Source organism: Oncorhynchus keta, chromosome 37, assembly GCF_023373465.1.
Source record: "Oncorhynchus keta strain PuntledgeMale-10-30-2019 chromosome 37, Oket_V2, whole genome shotgun sequence".
NCBI lineage: Eukaryota > Metazoa > Chordata > Actinopteri > Salmoniformes > Salmonidae > Oncorhynchus > Oncorhynchus keta.
In genome coordinates, this window is record NC_068457.1 from 28,971,780 (window position 1) to 28,991,294 (window position 19,515).

The window sequence follows — 19,515 nt, forward strand, 5'->3', positions numbered from 1 at the left end:
TAACACACGGACTCATGCTTCACACACACACACACATACTAACACACGGAGTCATGCTTCACACACACATACTAACACACGGAGTCATGCTTACACACACACACACACACACATACATACTAACACACGGAGTCATGCTACACACACACATACTAACACACGGAGTCATGCTTCACACACACATACTAACACACGGAGTCATGCTTACACACACACACACACACACACACACACATACTAACACACGGAGTCATGCTACACACACACATACTAACACACGGAGTCACGCTACACACACACACACACACACATACTAACACACTGAGTCACGCTTCACACACACACACACACACACACATACTAACACACGGAGTCACGCTTCACACACACACACACACACACACACACACACACATACTAACACACTGAGTCACGCTTCACACACACACACACACACATACTAACACACTGAGTCACGCTTCACACACACACACACACACACACACACACACACACACACACGAGTCACGCTTCACACACACACACACACACACACATACTAACACACGGAGTCACGCTACACACACACACACACACACACACACACACACACACACACACACACTAACACACACAGAGTCACGCTTCACACACACACACACATACTAACACACAGAGTCACGCTTCACACACACACACACATACTAACACACAGAGTCACGCTTCACACACACACACACATACTAACACACACACACACACACATACTAACACACTGAGTCACGCTTCACACACACACACACACACACACACACACATACTAACACACTGAGTCACGCTTCACACACACACACACACACACACACTAACACACGGAGTCACGCTTCACACACACACACGCACATACTAACACACGGAGTCACGCTTCACACACACACACACATACTAACACACGGAGTCACGCTACACACACACACACACACACACATACTAACACACGGAGTCACGCTTCACACACACACACACACACATACTAACACACGGAGTCATGCTTCACACACACAGAATGGATTATTATTTGATTTCTGACCAATGTGTCTTGTCTGTTTTTCGACAGATGTGGTAACTGTGGAGACGACCTCTGTAGGGATGGTTGCTAGGGTCAACACCACCTACAGATGTATCAGCGCCTCCCCTGTCATTGTGGGAGGAGCCACCGTCACCTTCTCAAACGTCACGATGGAGGCCTACATGACAGGGGACGATCTGAGCCCCAACGGTACAGCCACCAACACCTGGGCTGAGCCCCCAATCTCACCCTTTCTCTAGATAGTGCACTACTTTGGACCGGGGCTAATTTGGGACGCACACTTATTGTCCACCACTGACCATCAACCATTAACAACTGTTTACTGACCATCGACCATTAACAACTGTTTACTGACCATCGACCATTAACAACTGTTTACTGACCATCGACCATTAACAACTGTTTACTCACCATCGACCATTAACAACTGTTTACTCACCATCGACCATTAACAACTGTTTACTGACCATCGACCATTAACAACTGTTTACTGACCATCGACCATTAACAACTGTTTACTGACCATCGACCATTAACAACTGTTTACTGACCATCGACCATCAACAACTGTTTACTGACCATCGACCATTAACAACTGTTTACTGACCATCAACAACTGTTTACTGACCATTAACAACTGTTTACTGACCATCGACCATTAACAACTGTTTACTGACCATCGACCATTAACAACTGTTTACTCACCATCGACCATTAACAACTGTTTACTGACCATCGACCATTAACAACTGTTTACTGACCATCGGCCATTAACAACTGTTTACTGACCATCGGCCATTAACAACTGTTTACTGACCATCGGCCATTAACAACTGTTTACTGACCATCGGCCATTAACAACTGTTTACTGACCATCGGCCATTAACAACTGTTTACTGACCATCGGCCATTAACAACTGTTTACTCACCATCGGCCATTAACAACTGTTTACTCACCATCGACCATTAACAACTGTTTACTGACCATCGGCCATTAACAACTGTTTACTGACCATCGGCCATTAACAACTGTTTACTGACCATCGGCCATTAACAACTGTTTACTGACCATCGGCCATTAACAACTGTTTACTGACCATCGGCCATTAACAACTGTTTACTGACCATCGGCCATTAACAACTGTTTACTGACCATCGGCCATTAACAACTGTTTACTGACCATCGGCCATTAACAACTGTTTACTGACCATCGGCCATTAACAACTGTTTACTGACCATCGGCCATTAACAACTGTTTACTGACCATCGGCCATTAACAACTGTTTACTGACCATCGGCCATTAACAACTGTTTACTGACCATCGGCCATTAACAACTGTTTACTGACCATCGGCCATTAACAACTGTTTACTGACCATCGGCCATTAACAACTGTTTACTGACCATCGGCCATTAACAACTGTTTACTGACCATCGGCCATTAACAACTGTTTACTGACCATCGGCCATTAACAACTGTTTACTGACCATCGGCCATTAACAACTGTTTACTGACCATCGGCCATTAACAACTGTTTACTGACCATCGGCCATTAACAACTGTTTACTGACCATCGATTAACAACTGTTTACTGACCATCTTAACAACTGTTTACTGACCATCGGCCATTAACAACTGTTTACTGACCATCGTGTTTACTGACCATCGGCCATTAACAACTGTTTACTGACCATCGGCCATTAACAACTGTTTACTGACCATTAACGACCTGACCATCGGCCATTAACAACTGTTTACTGACCATCGGCCATTAACAACTGTTTACTGACCATCGGCCATTAACAACTGTTTACTGACCATCGGCCATTAACAACTGTTTACTGACCATCGGCCATTAACAACTGTTTACTGACCATCGGCCATTAACAACTGTTTACTGACCATCGGCCATTAACAACTGTTTACTGACCATCGGCCATTAACAACTGTTTACTGACCATCGGCCATTAACAACTGTTTACTGACCATCAACACTTTAGTTATTCCTTTACATATTTGACTTTGACCACTTAACTTATTGTGTTTAAATTAACAGTATGAGGGTATTGACCCGTGTTGTGTGATAGCTGGTCTGAACAGTATGAGGGTACTGACCCGTGTTGTGTTGTGTGATAGCTGGTCTGAATAGTATGAGGGTATTGACCCGTGTTGTGTTGTGTGATAGCTGGTCTGAACAGTATGAGGGTAATGACCCGTGTTGTGTTGTGTGATAGCTGGTCTGAACAGTATGAGGGTATTGACCCGTGTTGTGTGATAGCTGGTCTGAACAGTATGAGGCTATTGACCCGTGTTGTGTTGTGTGACAGCTGGTCTGAACAGTATGAGGGTATTGACCCGTGTTGTGTGACAGCTGGTCTGAACAGTATGAGGGTATTGACCCGTGTTGTGTGATAACTGGTCTGAACAGTATGAGGGTATTGACCTGTGTTGTGTTGTGTGATAGCTGGTCTGAACAGTATGAGGGTATTGACCCGTGTTGTGTTGTGTGATAGCTGGTCTGAACAGTATGAGGGTATTGACCCGTGTGGTGTGATAGCTGGTCTGAACAGTATGAGGGTATTGACCCGTGTTGTGTGATAGCTGGTCTGAACAGTATGAGGCTATTGACCCGTGTTGTGTTGTGTGACAGCTGGTCTGAACAGTATGAGGGTATTGACCCGTGTTGTGTGATAACTGGTCTGAACAGTATGAGGGTATTGACCTGTGTTGTGTTGTGTGATAGCTGGTCTGAACAGTATGAGGGTATTGACCCGTGTTGTGTGATAGCTGGTCTGAACAGTATGAGGGTATTGACCCGTGTTGTGTGATAACTGGTCTGAACAGTATGAGGGTATTGACCTGTGTTGTGTTGTGTGATAGCTGGTCTGAACAGTAAGAGGGTATTGGCCTGTGTTGTGTGATAGCTGGTCTGAACATTATGAGGGTATTGACCCGTGTTGTGTGACAGCTGGTCTGAACAGTATGAGGGTATTGACCCGTGTTGTGTTGTGTGATAGCTGGTCTGAACAGTATGAGGGTAATGACCCGTGTGGTGTTGTGTGATAGCTGGTCTGAACAGTATGAGGGTATTGACCCGTGTTGTGTGACAGCTGGTCTGAACAGTATGAGGGTAATGACCCGTGTTGTGTGAGGTCTGAACAGTATGAGGGTATTGACCCGTGTTGTGTGATAGCTGGTCTGAACAGTATGAGGGTATTGACCCGTGTTGTGTGATAGCTGGTCTGAACAGTATGAGGGTATTGACCCGTGTTGTGTGACAGCTGGTCTGAACAGTATGAGGGTATTGACCCGTGTTGTGTGACAGCTGGTCTGAACAGTATGAGGGTATTGACCCGTGTTGTGTGATAGCTGGTCTGAACAGTATGAGGCTATTGACCCGTGTTGTGTTGTGTGACAGCTGGTCTGAACAGTATGAGGGTATTGACCCGTGTTGTGTTGTGTGATAGCTGGTCTGAACAGTATGAGGGTATTGACCCGTGTTGTTGTGATAGCTGGTCTGAACAGTATGAGGGTATTGACCCGTGTTGTGTTGTGTTACAGCTGGTCTGAACAGTCTGAGGGTATTGAGTTGTGTTGTGTGATAGCTGGTCTGAACAGTATGAGGGTATTGACCCGTGTTGTGTGACAGCTGGTCTGAACAGTATGAGGGTATTGACCTGTGTTGTGTTGTGTGATAGCTGGTCTGAACAGTATGAGGGTATTGACCCGTGTTGTGTTGTGTGATAGCTGGTCTGAACAGTATGAGGGTATTGACCCGTGTTGTGTGATAGCTGGTCTGAACAGTATGAGGGTATTGACCCGTGTTGTGTTGTGTGATAGCTGGTCTGAACAGTAAGAGTGTATTGACCCGTGTTGTGTTGTGTGATAGCTGGTCTGAACAGTATGAGGGTATTGACCCGTGTTGTGAGGTCTGAACAGTATGAGGGTATTGACCCGTGTTGTGTTGTGTGATAGCTGGTCTGAACAGTATGAGGGTATTGACCCGTGTTGTGTGATAGCTGGTCTGAACAGTCTGAGGGTATTGACCCGTGTTGTGTTGTGTGATAGCTGGTCTGAACAGTATGAGGGTATTGACCCGTGTTGTGTGATAGCTGGTCTGAATAGTATGAGGGTATTGACCCGTGTTGTGTGATAGCTGGTCTGAACAGTATGAGGGTATTGACCCGTGTGGTGTTGTGTGACAGCTGGTCTGAACAGTATGAGGGTATTGACCCGTGTTGTGTGATAGCTGGTCTGAATAGTATGAGGGTATTGACCCGTGTGGTGTTGTGTGATAGCTGGTCTGAACAGTATGAGGGTAATGACCCGTGTTGTGTTGTGTGATAGCTGGTCTGAACAGTATGAGGGTATTGACCCGTGTGGTGTGATAGCTGGTCTGAATAGTATGAGGGTATTGACCCGTGTGGTGTTGTGTGATAGCTGGTCTGAACAGTATGAGGGTAATGACCCGTGTTGTGTTGTGTGATAGCTGGTCTGAACAGTATGAGGGTATTGACCCGTGTTGTGTGATAGCTGGTCTGAATAGTATGAGGGTATTGACCCGTGTGGTGTTGTGTGATAGCTGGTCTGAACAGTATGAGGGTAATGACCCGTGTTGTGTTGTGTGATAGCTGGTCTGAACAGTATGAGGGTATTGACCCGTGTTGTGTTGTGTGATAGCTGGTCTGAACAGTATGAGGGTAATGACCCGTGTTGTGTTGTGTGATAGCTGGTCTGAACAGTATGAGGGTATTGACCCGTGTTGTGTGATAGCTGGTCTGAATAGTATGAGGGTATTGACCCAAGTTGTGTTGTGTGATAGCTGGTCTGAACAGTATGAGGGTATTGACCCGTGTTGTGTTGTGTGACAGCTGGTCTGAACAGTATGAGGGTATTGACCCGTGTTGTGAGGTCTGAACAGTATGAGGGTATTGACCCGTGTTGTGTGACAGCTGGTCTGAACAGTATGAGGGTATTGACCCGTGTTGTGTGATAGCTGGTCTGAACAGTATGAGGCTATTGACCCGTGTTGTGTTGTGTGACAGCTGGTCTGAACAGTATGAGGGTATTGACCCGTGTTGTGTGACAGCTGGTCTGAACAGTATGAGGGTATTGACCCGTGTTGTGTGATAACTGGTCTGAACAGTATGAGGGTATTGACCTGTGTTGTGTTGTGTGATAGCTGGTCTGAACAGTATGAGGGTATTGACCCGTGTTGTGTTGTGTGATAGCTGGTCTGAACAGTATGAGGGTATTGACCCGTGTTGTGTTGTGTGATAGCTGGTCTGAACAGTATGAGGGTATTGACCCGTGTTGTGTGATAGCTGGTCTGAACAGTATGAGGCTATTGACCCGTGTTGTGTTGTGTGACAGCTGGTCTGAACAGTATGAGGGTATTGACCCGTGTTGTGTGACAGCTGGTCTGAACAGTATGAGGGTATTGACCCGTGTTGTGTGATAGCTGGTCTGAACAGTATGAGGGTATTGACCCGTGTTGTGTGATAGCTGGTCTGAACAGTATGAGGCTATTGACCCGTGTTGTGTTGTGTGACAGCTGGTCTGAACAGTATGAGGGTATTGACCCGTGTTGTGTGACAGCTGGTCTGAACAGTATGAGGGTATTGACCCGTGTTGTGTGATAACTGGTCTGAACAGTATGAGGGTATTGACCTGTGTTGTGTTGTGTGATAGCTGGTCTGAACAGTATGAGGGTATTGACCCGTGTTGTGTGATAACTGGTCTGAACAGTATGAGGGTATTGACCTGTGTTGTGTTGTGTGATAGCTGGTCTGAACAGTAAGAGGGTATTGGCCTGTGTTGTGTGATAGCTGGTCTGAACATTATGAGGGTATTGACCCGTGTTGTGTGACAGCTGGTCTGAACAGTATGAGGGTATTGACCCGTGTTGTGTTGTGTGATAGCTGGTCTGAACAGTATGAGGGTAATGACCCGTGTGGTGTTGTGTGATAGCTGGTCTGAACAGTATGAGGGTAATGACCCGTGTTGTGTTGTGTGATAGCTGGTCTGAACAGTATGAGGGTATTGACCCGTGTTGTGTGACAGCTGGTCTGAACAGTATGAGGGTAATGACCCGTGTTGTGTGAGGTCTGAACAGTATGAGGGTATTGACCCGTGTTGTGTGACAGCTGGTCTGAACAGTATGAGGGTATTGACCCGTGTTGTGTGACAGCTGGTCTGAACAGTATGAGGGTATTGACCCGTGTTGTGTGATAGCTGGTCTGAACAGTATGAGGCTATTGACCCGTGTTGTGTTGTGTGACAGCTGGTCTGAACAGTATGAGGGTATTGACCCGTGTTGTGTTGTGTGATAGCTGGTCTGAACAGTATGAGGGTATTGACCCGTGTGGTGTTGTGTGATAGCTGGTCTGAACAGTATGAGGGTATTGACCCGTGTTGTGTTGTGTTACAGCTGGTCTGAACAGTCTGAGGGTATTGAGTTGTGTTGTGTGATAGCTGGTCTGAACAGTATGAGGGTATTGACCCGTGTTGTGTGACAGCTGGTCTGAACAGTATGAGGGTATTGACCTGTGTTGTGTTGTGTGATAGCTGGTCTGAACAGTATGAGGGTATTGACCCGTGTTGTGTTGTGTGATAGCTGGTCTGAACAGTATGAGGGTATTGACCCGTGTTGTGTGACAGCTGGTCTGAACAGTATGAGGGTATTGACCTGTGTTGTGTTGTGTGATAGCTGGTCTGAACAGTATGAGGGTATTGACCCGTGTTGTGTTGTGTGATAGCTGGTCTGAACAGTATGAGGGTATTGACCCGTGTTGTGTGATAGCTGGTCTGAACAGTATGAGGGTATTGACCCGTGTTGTGTTGTGTGATAGCTGGTCTGAACAGTAAGAGTGTATTGACCCGTGTTGTGTTGTGTGATAGCTGGTCTGAACAGTATGAGGGTATTGACCCGTGTTGTGTTGTGTGATAGCTGGTCTGAACAGTATGAGGGTATTGACCCGTGTGGTGTGATAGCTGGTCTGAATAGTATGAGGGTATTGACCCGTGTGGTGTTGTGTGATAGCTGGTCTGAACAGTATGAGGGTAATGACCCGTGTTGTGTTGTGTGATAGCTGGTCTGAACAGTATGAGGGTATTGACCCGTGTTGTGTGACAGCTGGTCTGAACAGTCTGAGGGTAATGACCCGTGTTGTGTTGTGTGATAGCTGGTCTGAACAGTATGAGGGTATTGACCCGTGTTGTGTGATAGCTGGTCTGAATAGTATGAGGGTATTGACCCGTGTGGTGTTGTGTGATAGCTGGTCTGAACAGTATGAGGGTAATGACCCGTGTTGTGTTGTGTGATAGCTGGTCTGAACAGTATGAGGGTATTGACCCGTGTTGTGTGATAGCTGGTCTGAATAGTATGAGGGTAATGACCCGTGTGGTGTTGTGTGATAGCTGGTCTGAACAGTATGAGGGTATTGACCCGTGTTGTGTGATAGCTGGTCTGAACAGTATGAGGGTAATGACCCGTGTTGTGTTGTGTGATAGCTGGTCTGAACAGTATGAGGGTAATGACCCGTGTTGTGTTGTGTGATAGCTGGTCTGAACAGTATGAGGGTATTGACCCGTGTTGTGAGGTCTGAACAGTATGAGGGTATTGACCTGTGTTGTGTTGTGTGATAGCTGGTCTGAACAGTATGAGGGTATTGACCCGTGTTGTGTGATAACTGGTCTGAACAGTATGAGGGTATTGACCCGTGTTGTGTGATAACTGGTCTGAACAGTATGAGGGTATTGACCCGTGTTGTGTGATAGCTGGTCTGAACAGTATGAGGGTAATGACCCGTGTTGTGTGATAGCTGGTCTGAACAGTATGAGGGTATTGACCCGTGTTGCGTGATAGCTGGTCTGAACAGTATGAGGGTATTGACCCGTGTTGTGTGATAGCTGGTCTAAACAGTATGAGGGTATTGACCCGTGTTGCGTGACAGCTGGTCTGAACAGTATGAGGGTATTGACCCGTGTTGTGTTGTGTGATAGCTGGTCTGAACAGTATGAGGGTACTGACCCGTGTTGTGTGATAGCTGGTCTGAACAGTATGAGGGTATTGACCCGTGTTGTGTTGTGTGACAGCTGGTCTGAACAGTATGAGGGTACTGACCCGTGTTGTGTGATAGCTGGTCTGAACAGTATGAGGGTATTGACCCGTGTTGTGTGATAGCTGGTCTGAACAGTATGAGGGTATTGACCCGTGTTGTGTGACAGCTGGTCTGAACCGTCTGTTCTGTTCTTCCCAGAGAGTGTGTGTACTGCTGACCAGAGCTTCACCACAGCCCCGCCTCCATCCCCCTCCACAGCCCCGCCTCCACCCCCCTCCACCACTACAGCAACCCCCGCCCCCGTCCCCACCCCCCCTGGAACCCCTAACCAGGGCAGCTACTCTGTCTCCAATAGCAACGGGACCGTCTGTCTGCTGGCCCGCATGGCACTACAACTCAACATCTCCCACTTCTCTGCCGCACAGAATAAGGTAACACACACACTCATGTACACACACACACTCATGTACACACACACACTCATGTACACACACACACATGTACACACACACACACTCATGTACACACACACACTCAGTCACTCACTCATGTAAACACACACACACTCAGTCACTCATGTACACACACACACACACACTCACTCATGTACACACACACACACACACTCACTCATGTACACACACACACACACTCACTCATGTACACACACACACACACACACACTCATGTACACACACACACACACACACACACACACACACACACACACACACACACACACTAACCTATCCCTCTCCTGCTCATTGACAGACTATCCAGGAAGTAGTAAACCTGCTGCCCAATCAGACGACCAGCTCAGGATCATGTGACCCCACCAGCGCCACCCTGGTGCTGACGCAAGGCAGTGCCACCAACCTCAGCTTCCTGTTTACTCTGGTGACATCATCACTCTACCGTTTACCTGTCTGTCAGTCTTTTACACTTTTGTCTGTCTGTCTGTCTCCCTGCCTGTCTGGTTATCAGTCTCTGTCTCCCTGTCTGTCTGTGTCTGTCTGTCTACCTGACTGGTTATCAGTCTGTCTGTCTCCCTGTCTGTTTACCTGTCTGCCTGACTGGTTATCAGTCTGTCTGTCTCCCTGTCTGTTTACCTGTCTGTCTGTCTCCTTCTCTGTCGGTCTCTTTACCTGTCTGCCTGTCTGGTTATCAGTCTGTCTGTCTCCTTGTCTGCCTGTCTGTTTATCAGTCTGTCTGTCTCCTTGTCTCCCTGTCTCTTTACCTGTCTGCCTGACTGGTTATCGGTCTGTCTGTTTACCTGTCTGTCTGTCTCCTTCTCTGTCGGTCTCTTTACCTGTCTGCCTGTCTGGTTACCTGTCTGTCTGTCTGGTTACCTGTCTGTCTGGTTATCAGTCTGTCTCCTTGTCTCCCTGTCTGTTTACCTGTCTGCCTGTCTGGTTATCAGTCTGTCTGGTTATCAGTCTGTCTGTCTGTCTCCTTGTATCCCTGTCTGTTTACCTGTCTGCCTGTCTGTTTACCTGTCTGCCTGTCTCCTTGTATCCCTGTCTGTTTACCTGTCTGCCTGTCTGGTTATCAGTCTGTCTGGTTACCTGTCTGTCTGTCTCCTTGTATCCCTGTCTGTTTACCTGTCTGCCTGTCTGGTTATCAGTCTGTCTGTCTGTCTGTCTCCTTGTATCCCTGTCTGTTTACCTGTCTGCCTGTCTGTTTACCTGTCTGCCTGTCTCCTTGTATCCCTGTCTGTTTACCTGTCTGCCTGTCTGGTTATCAGTCTGTCTGGTTACCTGTCTGTCTGTCTCCTTGTATCCCTGTCTGTTTACCTGTCTGCCTGTCTGTTTACCTGTCTGCCTGTCTCCTTGTATCCCTGTCTGTTTACCTGTCTGCCTGTCTGGTTATCAGTCTGTCTGGTTACCTGTCTGTCTGTCTCCTTGTCTCCCTGTCTGTTTACCTGTCTGCCTGTCTGGTTATCAGTCTGTCTGGTTACCTGTCTGTCTGTCTCCTTGTATCCCTGTCTGTTTACCTGTCTGCCTGTCTGGTTATCAGTCTGTCTGTCTGTCTGTCTCCTTGTATCCCTGTCTGTTTACCTGTCTGCCTGTCTGTTTACCTGTCTGCCTGTCTCCTTGTATCCCTGTCTGTTTACCTGTCTGCCTGTCTGGTTATCAGTCTGTCTGGTTACCTGTCTGTCTGTCTCCTTGTCTCCCTGTCTGTCTCCTTGTATCCCTGTCTGGTTATCAGTCTGTCTGGTTACCTGTCTGTCTGTCTCCTTGTCTCCCTGTCTGTTTACCTGTCTGCCTGTCTGGTTATCAGTCTGTCTGGTTACCTGTCTGTCTGTCTCCTTGTCTCCCTGTCTGTTTACCTGTCTGTCTGTTTACCTGTCTGTCTGTCTGGTTATCAGTCTGTCTGGTTACCTGTCTGTCTCCTTGTCTCCCTGTCTGTTTACCTGTCTGCCTGTCTGGTTATCAGTCTGTCTGTCTCCCTGTCTGTCTATCTCCTTGTCTCCCTGTCTGTTTACCTGTCTGTCTGTCTGGTTATCAGTCTGTCTGTCTCCCTGTCTGTCTGTTTACCTGTCTGTCTGTCTGGTTATCAGTCTGTCTGTCTCCTTGTCTCCCTGTCTGTTTACCTGTCTGTCTGTCTGGTTATCAGTCTGTCTGTTTACCTGTCTGTCTGTCTCCTTGTCTCCCTGTCTGTTTACCTGTCTGCCTGTCTGGTTATCAGTATGTCTGTCTCCCTGTCTGTCTGTTTACCTGTCTGTCTGTCTGTCTCCTTGTCTCCCTGTCTGTTTACCTGTCTGCCTGTCTGGTTATCAGTCTGTCTGGTTACCTGTCTGTCTGTCTCCTTGTCTCCCTGTCTGTTTACCTGTCTGTCTGTTTACCTGTCTGTCTGGTTATCAGTCTGTCTGGTTACCTGTCTGTCTCCTTGTCTCCCTGTCTGTTTACCTGTCTGCCTGTCTGGTTATCAGTCTGTCTGTCTCCCTGTCTGTCTGTCTCCTTGTCTCCCTGTCTGTTTACCTGTCTGTCTGTCTGGTTATCAGTCTGTCTGTCTCCCTGTCTGTCTGTTTACCTGTCTGTCTGTCTGGTTATCAGTCTGTCTGGTTACCTGTCTGTCTGTCTCCTTGTCTCCCTGTCTGTTTACCTGTCTGTCTGTCTGGTTATCAGTCTGTCTGTTTACCTGTCTGTCTGTCTCCTTGTCTCCCTGTCTGTTTACCTGTCTGCCTGTCTGGTTATCAGTCTGTCTGTCAATTCTCTCCTCCTCTGTGGCTGATGTTGTTTCTTTTCTGTTCCAGAACACCACGTCTACCAGGTACCAGCTGACTGGTCTGTCTGTGGTAGCAGCTTGGTCTGATATGACAGGTTAGTGTTTCCTCTGTTATCAATAGTGTCCATATAGACCAAACAGTACCAGTATGTTACACTGATGATCGGCCTCTTCAGGACTGAGATGATATATACTACCACTCACCTTTACCACCTCTCCCTCTCTCTGTCTCTGTCCCTCTCTCTGTCTCTCTCTGTCTCTCCTGTCTCTCTGTGTGTGTGTTGAATAATTACTGTTCCATAACAATGTTTGGATCTCTGTTCACCTCTACCTCTCTACACTTCCTCTCTCTCTCTCCCTCCAGCCCCGTTCAACACCAGTAACAGTAGTCTGGACTACCTGCGTGGCTCCCTGGGGCGTAGCTACATGTGTAGTTCAGAACAGACTCTGGCTGTAGACCAGAACTTTTCCCTCAACACCTTCCACCTGCAGGTCCAGCCCTTCGGCATCACCAGAGGACAGTTTGCACAAGGTACCGGATATGATCTAATCTATCCTTCTCCCTCTCTACACTTTCATATGATCTATCCATCTCCTCTCTCTACACTTTCATATGATCTATCCATCTCCTCTCTCTACACTTTCATATGATCTATCCATCTCCTCTCTCTCTACACTTTCATATGATCTATCCATCTCCTCTCTCTACACTTTCATATGATCTATCCATCTCCTCTCTCTACACTTTCATATGATCTATCCATCTCCTCTCTCTACACTTTCATATGATCTATCCATCTCCTCCCTCTCTACACTTTCATATGATCTATCCATCTCCTCCCTCTCTACACTTTCATATGATCTATCCATCTCCTCCCTCTCTACACTTTCATATGATCTATCCATCTCCCCTCTCTCTCTACACTTTCATATGATCTATCCATCTCCTCTCTCTCTCTACACTTTCATATGATCTATCCATCTCCTCTCTCTCTCTACACTTTCATATGATCTATCCATCTCCTCTCTACACTTTCATATGATCTATCCATCTCCCCTCTCTCTCTCTACACTTTCATATGATCTATCCATCTCCTCTCTCTCTCTACACTTTCATATGATCTATCCATCTCCTCTCTCTACACTTTCATATGATCTATCCATCTCCTCTCCCTCTCTACACTTTCATATGATCTATCCATCTCCCCTCTACACTTTCATATGATCTATCCATCTCCTCTCTACACTTTCATATGATCTATCCATCTCCTCTCTCTACACTTTCATATGATCTATCCATCTCCTCTCTACACTTTCATATGATCTATCCATCTCCCTCTCTACACTTTCATATGATCTATCCATCTCCTCTCTACACTTTCATATGATCTATCCATCTCCTCTCTCTACACTTTCATATGATCTATCCATCTCCTCTCTCTACACTTTCATATGATCTATCCATCTCCTCTCTCTACACTTTCATATGATCTATCCATCTCCCTCTCTACACTTTCATATGATCTATCCATCTCCCTCTCTCTACACTTTCATATGATCTATCCATCTCCTCTCTCTACACTTTCATATGATCTATCCATCTCCTCTCTACACTTTCATATGATCTATCCATCTCCTCTCTACACTTTCATATGATCTATCCATCTCCCCTCTCTCTCTACACTTTCATATGATCTATCCATCTCCTCTCCTCTCTCTACACTTTCATATGATCTATCCATCTCCCCTCTCTCTCTACACTTTCATATGATCTATCCATCTCTTCTCTCTCTCTACACTTTCATATGATCTATCCATCTCCTCTCCTCTCTCTACACTTTCATATGATCTATCCATCTCCTCTCTACACTTTCATATGATCTATCCATCTCCTCCCTCTCTACACTTTCATATGATCTATCCATCTCCTCCCTCTCTACACTTTCATATGATCTATCCATCTCCTCTCTCTCTCTACACTTTCATATGATCTATCCATCTCTCCTCTCTACACTTTCATATGATCTATCCATCTCCTCTCCTCTCTACACTTTCATATGATCTATCCATCTCCTCTCTCTCTCTACACTTTCATATGATCTATCCATCTCCTCTCTCTCTCTACACTTTCATATGATCTATCCATCTCTCCTCTCTCTCTACACTTTCATATGATCTATCCATCTCCTCTCTCTCTACACTTTCATATGATCTATCCATCTCTCCTCTCTACACTTTCATATGATCTATCCATCTCTCCTCTCTCTCTACACTTTCATATGATCTATCCATCTCCTCTCTCTCTACACTTTCATATGATCTATCCATCTCCTCTCTCTCTCTACACTTTCATATGATCTATCCATCTCTCCTCTCTCTACACTTTCATATGATCTATCCATCTCTCCTCTCTCTCTACACTTTCATATGATCTATCCATCTCTCCTCTCTCTCTACACTTTCATATGATCTATCCATCTCCTCCCCCTCTCTACACTTTCATATGATCTATCCATCTCCTCCCTCTCTACACTTTCATATGATCTATCCATCTCCTCTCTCTACACTTTCATATGATCTATCCATCTCTCTCTCTACACTTTCATATGATCTATCCATCTCTCCTCTCTCTACACTTTCATATGATCTATCCATCTCCTCTCCTCTCTCTACCCTTAGTCAATGTGTCCTTGATTAGAAGTTCTGTAGTTTATTTAATAATGTCTGGTGTACAGAGAATCAGGCTAGTTTCTAGTGCACTACAACAGAGAATCAGGCTAGTTTCTAGTGCACTACAACAGAGAATCAGGCTAGTTTCTAGTGCACTACAACAGAGAATCAGGCTAGTTTCTAGTGCACTACAACAGAGAATCAGGCTAGTTTCTAGTGCACTACAACAGAGAATCAGGCTAGTTTCTAGTGCTACAACAGAGAATCAGGCTAGTTTCTAGTGATCTACAACAGAGAATCAGGCTAGTTTCTAGTGCACTACAACAGAGAATCAGGCTAGTTTCTAGTGCACTACAACAGAGAATCAGGCTAGTTTCTAGTGCACTTTACAGAGAATCAGGCTATTTCTAGTGCATCAACAGAGAATCAGGCTAGTTTCTAGTGCACTACAACAGAGAATCAGGCTATTTCTATCTGCACTCAACAGAGAATCAGGCTAGTTTCTATGCACTACAACAGAGAATCAGGCTAGTTTCTAGTGCTACAGCAGAGAATCAGGCTTTTCTAGTGACTACAGCAGAGAATCAGGCTAGTTTCTAGTGCACTACAGCAGAGAATCAGGCTAGTTTCTCTGCTCACACAGCAGAGAATCAGGCTAGTTTCTAGTGCACTACAGCAGAGAATCAGGCTGTTTCTAGTGCACTAGCAGAGAATCAGGCTAGTTTCTAGTGCACTACATAGAGAATCAGGCTAGTTTCTAGTGCACTACAACAGAGAATCAGGCTAGTTTCTAGTGCACTACAACAGAGAATCAGGCTAGTTTCTAGTGCACTACAACAGAGAATCAGGCTAGTTTCTAGTGCACTACAACAGAGAATCAGGCTAGTTTCTAGTGCACTACAACAGAGAATCAGGCTAGTTTCTAGTGCACTACAACAGAGAATCAGGCTAGTTTCTAGTGCACTACAACAGAGAATCAGGCTAGTTTCTAGTGCACTACAACAGACACTATCATTCATGTACAACGACGCTTCAAGTCGACTTCCCAACGTCATCAGTGATGTCATCACTCAGAGGAGAAAAGTGCAAAGTCATAGAATCCAAATCTTGTTCTAAAATAAATGTTTATTCCAGTTAAGATGAGCTTCAGTCAGCAACATGAATCTCACATGAGTTACATCTGTTTTTCTTTCTCTCCCTCCACATCCCCCTCCTCCCTCCACATCCCCCTCTCCCTCCACATCCCCCCTCTCCCTCCACATCCCCCCTCTCCCCCTCCCTCATCCCCCTCTCTCCTCCACATCCCCCTCTCCCTCCACATCCCCCCTCTCCCTCCACATCCCCCCTCTCCCTCCACATCCCCCCTCTCCCTCCACATCCCCCCTCTCCCTCCACATCCCCCCTCTCCCTCCACATCCCCCATCTCCCTCCACATTCCACATCTCCCTCCACATCCCCCATCTCCCTCCACATTCCCATCTCCCCACATCCACATCTCCCTCTTCCATCTCCACATCTCCCTCCATCTCCCTCCCACATCTCCCCTCTCCCTCCATCTCCCCTCTCCCTCCACATCTCCCTCTCCCTCCACATCTCCCCTCTCCCTCCACATCTCCCCTCCCTCCACATCCCTCCTCTCCCTCCACATCCCTCCTCTCCCTCCACATCCCCCTCTCCCTCCACATATCCCTCCTCTCCCTCCACATCTCCCCACATCCCCCTCCTCCCTCCACATCCCCCTCTCCCTCCACATCCCCTATCCTCCCTCCACATCCCCCTCCTCCCTCCATCCCCCCCCTCCACATCTCCCCTCTCCCTCCACATCTCCCCATCTCCCTCCACATCTCCCCTCTCCCTCCACATCTCCCCTCTCCCTCCACATCTCCCCTCTCCCTCCACATCTCCCCTCCCTCCACATCCCTCCTCTCCCTCCACATCCCTCCTCTCCCTCCACATCCCTCCTCTCCCTCCACATATCCCTCCTCTCCCTCCACATCTCCCTCCACATCCCCTATCCTCCCTCCACATCCCCTATCCTCCCTCCACATCCCCCCTCCTCCCTCCACATCCCCTATCCTCCCTCCACATCTCCCCTCTCCCTCCACATCTCCCCATCTCCCTCCACATCTCCCTCTCCCTCCCATCTCCCCTCTCCCTCCACATCTCCCCTCTCCCTCCACATCCCCCTCTCCCCATCCACATCTCCCCTCTCCCTCCACATCTCCCCTCTCCCTCCACATCTCCCCTCTCCCTCCACATCCCCCTCTCCTCCACATCCCCCATCTCCCTCCATATCATCCCCCCTCCACATCCCCCACATCCCCTCCACTCCCTCCACATCCCCTCCACTCCCTCCTCTCCTCCACATCCCTCCCCCTCCACATCCCCCCCATCTCCCTCCACATCCCCCATCTCCCTCCCTCCCTCCACATCCCTCCACATCCCCTCCACTCCCTCCTCTCCCTCCACATCCCCCATCATCTCCTCCACATCCCCCCATCTCCCTCCACTCCCTCCACATCCCCTCCATCCCTCCACATCCCCCCATCTCCCTCCACTCCCTCCACATCCCCTCCACTCCCTCCACATCTCCCCCACATCCCCTGTCCCTCCACATCCCCCTCTCCCTCCACATCCCCCTCTCCCTCCACATCCCCCATCTCCCTCCACTCCCTCCTCTCCCTCCACATCCCCCCATCTCCCTCCACTCCCTCCACTCCCTCCACATCTCCTCCACTCCCTCCACATCTCCCCTCCACTCCCTCCTCTCCCTCCACATCCCTCCACATCCCCTCCACTCCCTCCACTCCCTCCACATCTCCTCCACTCCCTCCACATCCCCTCCACTCCCTCCTCTCCCTCCACATCCCTCCACTCCCTCCACATCCCCTCCACTCCCTCCACATCTCCCCTCCACTCCCTCCTCTCCCTCCACATCCCCCCTCTCCCTCCCTCTAGCGGAGGAGTGTCAGTTGGATCAGGACAGCATGTTGATTCCCATCGTCGTGGGAGCTGCTCTGGCCGGCCTGGTTCTCATCGTTCTCATCGCTTACCTCATCGGCAGGAAGAGGAGCCATGCTGGATACCAGACCATCTGAGAACACTGACACACAACCTTATGTGTATCAAACAGCACCCTATTCCCTATATAGTGCACTGCTTTTGACCAGAGGTCTATGTGGATTCTGGTCAAACTTAGTGCACAATATAGGGAGTCTTTTCAGGCAGACTGCAGAGAGCCGGACGCTCAACCAACCACTGCTACTAATGACTGACTGGACCATGTACAAACCAGGCCCTGTCTGCAGTGTGTCTGTGTCTGTCTGTGTGTCTGTCTGTGTGTTGTTATTCACAGCAACTCATCCTCTGCTACCTACTAACAGACTAGTGCCTGGTGAAACCTACCTTCCCCCTCGTCTCTCTGTCTCTAGCCCATCTCTACTGCAGCTGGCTCAGTATACCCTTTTAGTTCTGATTTCATTTCATGTTTGACTTGGGTGGATTTTCGCTTTAAACGGAATTTCAAAGATTTTTTTTTTTTTTTTTCAATTGCAGTTTTTTTGTATAAATGAAATGAATCCGATATTAAATGATATAGTATTCTACTCTTATGGAAGAGTGGGTCTTTCCTAGAAGCACGTTTTGTGATGGACTCAACAAGCTTCCCTTCCTTCCTCATCTCCTTTCCTTCAGGACCGCCATCTTTTCTATGACATCACCTTAGGGAGGTCTGAAGACTCCTGTGAGGGAACAAAAGGGAAACTTGAATGTCTAACACCTCCTCTCTGGTCAGAAATACTGAGTGGATTATGTTGTAGGTCACAGGAGTATTTGAAAGGCCTTGTGGGGGAGGGGGGAATTATGTGTTTTGTGGTTTTACTGCGTTTCATAACAAAAGGTTGTGGACGCTGTCGGACTGAGGAACAGAACAAGGTTAAGGTTGTTTCATGATGGATGTGTTGAACTGGTGTGTAATATCATTTAGCTCCTCCCCTTGACCTGGTGTGTAATAGTTTAGCTCCTCCCCTCTCCTCCCATGAGATTGTTGACCTGGTGTGTAATATTGTTTAGCTCCTCCCCTCTCCTCCCATGAGATTGTTGACCTGGTGTGTAATATCGTTTAGCTCCTCCCCTCTCCTCCCATGAGATCGTTTAGCTCCTCCCCTCTCCTCCCATGAGATCGTTTAGCTCCTCCCCTCTCCTCCCATGAGATCGTTTAGCTCCTCCCCTCTCCTCCCATGAGATCGTTTAGCTCCTCCCCTCTCCTCCCATGAGATCGTTTAGCTCCTCCCCTCTCCTCCCATGAGATTGTTTATCCATTGTAGCAAGTTTATCTTTATTTTTGTAGCGAATGTTTTGATCATTTTTCTATTATGCGTCTTGCTAAGGTCAATAAAATACATCTGAAACACGTTTTCTTCTGCTTCCTGAGTCGAGAATAGATGGGGTTTGTAGTTCCCAA

The 19,515-nt window shown here is 47.5% G+C and overlaps 1 protein-coding gene and 3 long non-coding RNA genes across 26 annotated transcripts in view; 2 read left to right on the top strand and 2 right to left on the bottom strand.

Moving 5' to 3' along the window:
- Positions 1-19,464, top strand: part of lamp1a (lysosomal associated membrane protein 1a) — a 37,289-nt gene extending 17,825 nt beyond the window's left edge. For all 23 annotated transcript variants that reach the window (XM_052500187.1, XM_052500181.1, XM_052500182.1 and 20 more), the window contains exons 4-9: positions 1,118-1,279; positions 9,354-9,586; positions 9,927-10,052; positions 12,412-12,478; positions 12,748-12,915; positions 18,012-19,464. In XM_052500187.1, the coding sequence (XP_052356147.1) occupies positions 1,118-1,279; positions 9,354-9,586; positions 9,927-10,052; positions 12,412-12,478; positions 12,748-12,915; positions 18,012-18,151 (896 nt within the window). In that variant the 3' untranslated portion in view covers positions 18,152-19,464. The remainder of the gene's footprint in view (positions 1-1,117; positions 1,280-9,353; positions 9,587-9,926; positions 10,053-12,411; positions 12,479-12,747; positions 12,916-18,011) is intronic.
- Positions 3,611-8,870, bottom strand: LOC127916866 (uncharacterized). Its single transcript, XR_008096375.1, has 3 exons — positions 8,768-8,870; positions 3,908-3,951; positions 3,611-3,814 (listed from the first exon to the last, which is right to left on the bottom strand). It is a non-coding gene; the product is annotated as an uncharacterized LOC127916866 (long non-coding RNA).
- LOC127916867 (uncharacterized) lies at positions 3,631-5,118 on the top strand. Its single transcript, XR_008096376.1, has 3 exons — positions 3,631-3,696; positions 4,245-4,332; positions 5,022-5,118. It is a non-coding gene; the product is annotated as an uncharacterized LOC127916867 (long non-coding RNA).
- LOC127916865 (uncharacterized) lies at positions 10,628-11,213 on the bottom strand. Its single transcript, XR_008096374.1, has 3 exons — positions 11,077-11,213; positions 10,821-11,004; positions 10,628-10,756 (listed from the first exon to the last, which is right to left on the bottom strand). It is a non-coding gene; the product is annotated as an uncharacterized LOC127916865 (long non-coding RNA).
- Positions 19,465-19,515: the final 51 nt, after the last annotated feature.